Source organism: Chelonia mydas, chromosome 15 (genome assembly GCF_015237465.2).
Source record: "Chelonia mydas isolate rCheMyd1 chromosome 15, rCheMyd1.pri.v2, whole genome shotgun sequence".
Taxonomy (NCBI): Eukaryota; Metazoa; Chordata; order Testudines; family Cheloniidae; genus Chelonia; species Chelonia mydas.
Window position 1 is genome coordinate 14,505,497 of NC_057856.1, and position 6,421 is coordinate 14,511,917.

At 46.5% G+C, this 6,421-nt stretch overlaps 1 protein-coding gene across 1 annotated transcript; it reads right to left on the reverse strand.

Moving 5' to 3' along the window:
• Positions 1–241: 241 nt before the first annotated feature.
• On the reverse strand, positions 242–4,864 carry GSC2 (goosecoid homeobox 2). Its single transcript, XM_007055013.2, has 3 exons — positions 4,561–4,864; positions 942–1,189; positions 242–346 (listed from the first exon to the last, which is right to left on the reverse strand). The coding sequence occupies exons 1-3, from the start codon at positions 4,862–4,864 to the stop codon at positions 242–244; spliced, it is 657 nt and encodes a 218-aa protein (XP_007055075.2).
• Positions 4,865–6,421: the final 1,557 nt, after the last annotated feature.

A 6,421-nucleotide genomic window follows, 5' to 3' on the forward strand; every position in this document is an offset into this window, starting at 1 on the left:
CCCTATGACTCATTTGTTTTATTTGTCATGAGATGAACTTTGTTCGGATGAAAAAGCTAAGGACTTGAAAATACAGCACCTACCTTTACCTGTCCTTTACCTCATCGAATCAGAAGATTCCCTCACTGCTTTCCCTCTCCAGCCCCCCTCCTCTTCCATCTGTCCCCCCTGGCCGCGAAATCAGTGGAACAGGGCAATGGGTGCTTGTCACAGTAGCCCAGTGAGACTTAGTGTCAGTCCCTTAGCAGTTCTCCTCTGCGGGTTTCTTGGTGCCTTGAAGGAGCAGAGCCGAAGTAGAAGCTCTTTTCTGATGCCTCCACTTGGCCCGTCGATTTTTAAACCAAACCTAGACATTTAATAAAAGAAATGCAACGTTTATCTCCAGCCTCCATGAAACGGCCCAGGCCTGAAAGCAATTGGCATTTACAACTTTGGATTTTACAGCATGACGGGAAGTTCTAGGATTTGGCAGCATGTTCTACTCTGGTTATGAAGGCTGCTCCCACACAGGTAACTCAGGACAAGAGCCACCTGAGGACTCCCTCCCTGGCGTTCATGTTCAGTTACTTTCAAGGTGGGCAGGTGAGCCAGGAATCCCAATGGTAAACAAAAGTGTTATGCAGAACATGAAAATATTTGAGAGCAGGGCAGTGACTGCAGAGTTAAGCAGTGTGTGCGTGTGAGAGCGTGCGCAAGAATGCCTGTGAGTGTGCCGGGCCATAAAAACAATGCGTGAGTGTTCTGCACACATCCATTGTGTACTGGCTTTATCCTATGGCTTACAGAATTTACAATGTGTTTTTTAAATTGCACTTTGAGGTGCTACAACTGGAGCCTCCTGAGGAGGCTTAAAAATGGCTCCTGAATCAGATTCCTCTTTATTTTTTTTAGTAAACAGGGGCAAAAACTTTTTTGATCTCTGTAGTGTGGAAGAATCTCACCTCTACTCTCTCCTCCTTCAAGTGGATGCGGTTGGCCAGGTGCTCCCTGGTGATGACATCTGGGTACTGGTTCTGGTTGAAAAGGGCCTCCAGGGCCTGTAGCTGATCTTCAGTGAAGATGGTCCGGTGCCGGCGGGTCCGCCTTTGGATCTGATGGAAGGTCTGCAGCTCATTCTGGCTCCCATGAAGATTCTTACATGCCCTGGCAGTGGGATGAATTAGCCTCATGGGCCAGGGGAATCTGGTGTCTAATAAAAGGAGAGTTAGAATTTACGAGTTTGATTACAGAACCAAAACAAACCAAGCGCTCTCTGAAGAAAGGCCTGCCCCCCTTCAGTTCCATGTTGGCTGAAGCTGGAGGCAGCTAAGACTCTGCTTGAGCTCCTCTGGGTGATTCATGATGGATCAGCATTGACTGGCTTTGGACAGAGCCACATTCAGCCCCCTTGGATGAAATGAAAGCATGGCTGCCATGATGTGAGGCCTTGGGTAGGAGACAGTGATTGACTGGAATCCTCTAGGTTCCAGGAGAGGCATAGAGTTGAAGGGCAGAAGGGACCACCAGATCATTTAGTCTGTATATCACAGGCCACCAACACCTCCCAGCACCTGCACACTAAACCCAACAACTTGGAAGAAGGTATTCCAGCCCTCAGGATACTAGACGTCCGTGTGCCACAGGCAGAGAACAGGAGGGACTGAGCTGCACCAGTGCCTGAGGCCTCTGCAATGGCAGGGAAATGAGATGCCCCCAGATATCCTAGCAAGCAACCTGCACCCATATGCTGCAGAGGAAAGTGAAAAACTCCCAATGCCCTCGCCAGTCTGACCTGGGAGAAAATTCCTTCCCGACCCCACATGTGACAATCAATTAGACCCTGAGCATGTGAGCAAGAACCAGCCAGCTGAGCACCTAAGAGACAGAATGCTTGGTGCCACCTCAGAGCCCTGGCCAGCCCCAGCCAGTGTCTCCCCTCCAGCTCTGGGGCTGTCCCCGATGCTTCTGAGGAAGGAGACAAAAAGAAGAAAGAGGAAAAGACAAAAAGGATCCAAGGACTCCACTCGGGAAGGGTGAAGGAACGCTGGCTATGTTCTCCTGGTTTAGTGCCCAGCTGCAGGATTGCCAACCACAAGCTTTAAAATGGCATGGGTCAGGCTCCCAAAACCCATGAGATTGGATTCAAAGCTACAAAATGGTTTAATATAATAAATCTGGGATTCTTTTTATTTGTCTTGTGGTTTGTTAGCCTTCAGGATGCACTTGGACCACATTTTCAAGCTTTTCTCTGCAATCAGGAGGGCTAGAAACAAACTTTTCTTTTTCAAATGAAAAGGTGAGATTTTCACTGAACCTCCTCATTTCAGGAGCTAGGGCTTTAAGAAAAACACCCGAAGTCATGAGAGTCAGCAGCACTCCAGTAGGGTCCCAAGCTCCATTACAGCAGATCCAACCCTACCCTCACCGCGCAACTCAAGGGTATATCCAAAAAATCTAAGAAGATTTAACCGGAAGTCTCTCTCTCTCTCTCTCTCCCCAGAATCCAGGAGGATTGTAGAGTGTTCGGAAGCAGCAGATATCTGCATCAATTAACTCTGCAGAACTCAAGTGGTATCAAAGGGGACGAGGGAATTCCAGGAAGGGTCAGGAAAGAATACCTTCCAACCTGAGCTGGGGTTAACTATGGGTTCCCATTAGGACTCGGGACAGCAGTCTCAGTGCATACACCAGTGTCTAAGGGCTGCTGGCCAAGAGCAGGCCGGGGAGGCAGTTCCTGACCTGTTTTTCAGAGGTCTGCAGAAACCTCCCTGCGAGGCAGATGAAAAGGAAAGCAGCAAGAGAAAAGGGACCTGGCCCACAGAAAACAGTGATGCTATCAGCTTTGCTTTCCCACTGTGAAATGTTACCAGCTTCTAAGGCTAATGAGGGGCAGCCCCTTTATTGGCAGTGGCTTCAGGTCTTTACCCCCAGAGAGCCTCACTGGAGTTTGTAAAGGCTAAGGGCCCTCTACTTTGAGGTATTGAGCACTCTGAGCTTTCACTGAGGTCACGGGGAGCTGAGGGTGCTCAGAGCCCTTCAGCCAGCCATTGATATGTCACAGGATTGGGTCCATGCTCACAGAAGGATAAAGGAAAGAGACAGACTGGACAGCCAATGTTTGCCTTTGTGGTCATGTTGGATTGCAGGACTGGCTAGATTACAGCAAGAATCCACAGGTGGTTTTGGGGTCCCTGGTAGGAAAAGACTGTCCCAAGTAATGCAGATTACACTAGCTTTTCACATCTGGGCACTCAGGTTGTGGTCTCAAGTGAAACAGCTTTGGTGGTCTCCGTGCAATATCCCATGGAGACTTCTCCATATAACAAACCAAACTCAGAATGTTATATGAAAATCAGAGTAAGTTCTCCCATGCTCACACTCAAAGTAATGGCACGAAACTCACAGTCATAGAGAGTAATGAGGAAAAAATGCCTTTTCCTTTGGTCTGAGCTTGTATTTGCCATCAGGTCTGCAAGTCCATTTTGGAGGATGCTTACCAGTAAAAATCAGTTTAAATCCAAATCTGGGAGATTTTATCATAACTACCTGTAACTAAGAAATCTCTGCATGTTCTTTTTTTCTTTACTGTGCCAGGAATTATGCAATAGCTGTTCCAGAACTAACTGATTTAGAAATATAACTCTTTTTTACATATAATGAAACAGAAGTGTTATCACTTAAGTCACTCCCATAATAATGAACCAAATCCTGGATACTTTACTGAAGCTTTACTCACTGGCTACAACTTTTAGCCCAGTAATACTGTTTAGATCTTATACCGTGCTCTTCATCTTCAAAGTGCTTTACAAATGATAACTAGTCATTTTAAAACGATGGTTACGCTGTAATAATATAAAAAATAAATTATTGCTAATAATCTAACGTCTTAAATGTACATAGCATCTTTTGTGCCAAAGCACTTTACACACTTAAACTGAGATACAAATTCCATACATGAACCACTTCATCTGCCCTGAAATGCAGCCACTCTTGGAGTGAACTACAGCAAATAGGCCCTGATTTGTCTAAGCACTTGAGTGTACTTAACTTTAAACACGTGCTTAAATGCACATCCGTCCTGTACAAACCATAGGCACAAGGAGCAATACCCAGCTGACACTGTTGCAGGGATGTAGTTTGGCAGAATATAGTTACCCGCAGTAGATCAACATCTCTACCGTTGTAACAAATGCGATAGGTTCATTGATGACTATCAGAATTTAGGACCTTCCTTCTTTATCTTAGAGAGCAGCAGCCCAGTGCCATATTCAAACAATGCTGGGGTGTTGATACAATTGTGCCTCGGAAAGAAGTGTGCCAGCTACTGAATCACCTACGTTATATCCTGCAACAACCACGCTGTTCCTCGGAGCCCTGCATCGGAGAACTGACCTTTCCCAACTTTGCCCCATGCATGATGACATGCAGGCCACAATGCAGTAATGTCACTGTATTCCCAGGTTTTGCTACTTTACAGTGTTGGTGCCCTCATGAGTGCCAGCTGCAATGTCCCTTCCCACCCGCCCCGCCGCGCCGCCTGTGGGATCCACACAATGACTCATAAAACAGGAGAATACTTACCTAGCCAATTTGAAGAATCCTGCAGGGAACGGGTGCTTGCATGAGAACAGCAACAGCAGCTGCACCCAGCCGCTTCCAGTTCTTCTTCTTCCTCCTCCTCCTCCTGCAGAGAGCCAGCAGCGATGGCCTCCGGCCCACACAGCCCCTTGGGCTCACAGTCCAAGATCCCCTGGAGACAGAACGGGACCAGAACCTGGGGACTTCTCTCTGTTGGGCTGGAGAGAATGTTCTCGATGGTGAATGAGCATTGCTTCTTGAGGCTTCTTCTGCTGAGCTCTGTGTCCAACGGGGCTTCTGAAGACATCCTGTTCCTGGAACGTATTTGTGGCACTTGGCAGCTCACATTCAGCAGCTGAAAACAGTGGGGCTTACTCTCTGCGAGAGACCAAACTGTGGCTCCCCAGTAAAAAGACGGCTTACACTTGGATGCTTTTTAAACCAGACCAGTGATGCCAGACAGAATTATTGTTTTGTCTTCTCTTTAAAGCGATTGTCATTCTTGCACCTGGGATTTTTATTTTATATATACACATACATGCCTTTTTATTCCCTTCTAAGCTAGCTGCTTTATAACTGAGGGCACCCTAAGTAAATATATATATATAATCCCTTTGGAAAGAAAACCGTAAACCCCCCTGCGAATAAAATAAATTCTAACTAATCTTGGCAGCTTTGTGAAGGGTTAGTGTGGATCTAAGATTTAGCTAATCCTACAGAAATGACTCCAGAAGGAAATCTGATTTCTCCATCTCAAGTGTAGATTTGAAGGTGGGTATGATCTCCATTGTGTTGGAGCCTCTGATTCAAGGCAGGGGGAGAATAGCTGTTCTCCAGCCCAGAAATGGACCAGAGGATTAACTCCTTACAAGAGGCAAATTATCCCTTTCTCTGGCCAAATGAAAGCTTGCCCATCAAAAGGGAACTGTCATATCATACAATATGAGCAAGGGAGGGGAGCTGAATTTGGGGGGGGAAATCATTTTTAGCAGCAGTGCACCCTTCGCTAGGTGAGGACTCCCCGTGACTGCTGATTTATTTTCCGCTCAGACCACAGGAAAACTGTATTTTTCCACACTGTCCAAGTAATAACAATACGACAGATACTTTGTATTATATAGTTTGCTTCATAGGAGGATCTCTAAGTGCTTTATAAAAAATTAATTAGGCTCACAACCACTGTTCCCTCTCAGCGCTGCACGCGCACGCAGATCCTAAACCCCGCGCACACGGCGAAACCCCGCATGCACAAACATTTGCACAGAAGCCCAACAGTTTGCACAGAAGAAATTTTTTGCGCACACGGCCTGTCAAAACTTAGAGGGAACATTGCTCACAACACTCCTGTGATGTAGGCAAGTGGTATGTAAAAGGGCTCATCTCACTCACCCACCATTGAGGTGGAACATGTCAGCTTTATCCCAGGGCATAGCCATACCACATTCAAGCTGAGAAGAAGTGATGATGAATACTGAACTGCAGGGAGAATTTAGGGAGCTAGACACTCCAGTCACTCAAACTGGGCCATGACACCAGAGTTAACATTCTGTTCTTACAAAATATGCCATGGGATCTTTAATGACCAGGATGTAGTCACAGCCTTATGTCCAGTATTGTCAACCACGAGCGTTCAAAAATCCCGTCACAGTCCCAAATATCATGAGATTTTACAAGTATTACATTTTGGGTTCTTTCTATTTGCCTTCTTGTTTTTGAGGAGAAAGGCCAGTCCTTGCCTACAGACAGCCCCCCAACCTGAAGCGAATACTCACCAACAACCACACACCACACAACAGAACCACTAACCCAGGAACCTATCCTTGCAACAAAGCCCGTTGCCAACTGTGCCCACATATCTATTCAG

Bases quoted from the DNA above. Each gene is read 5' to 3' on its own strand.
- GSC2 (XM_007055013.2), bottom strand. From the start codon at position 4,864: ATGTCTTCAGAAGCCCCGTTGGACACAGAGCTCAGCAGAAGAAGCCTC. The intron at 1,190-4,560 runs GTAAGTATTCTC...TCCTTTTATTAG, and splicing joins GGATTCTTCAAATTGGCTAG to ACACCAGATTCCCCTGGCCC. The intron at 347-941 runs GTGAGATTCTTC...TTAAATGTCTAG, and splicing joins TGAAGGAGGAGAGAGTAGAG to GTTTGGTTTAAAAATCGACG.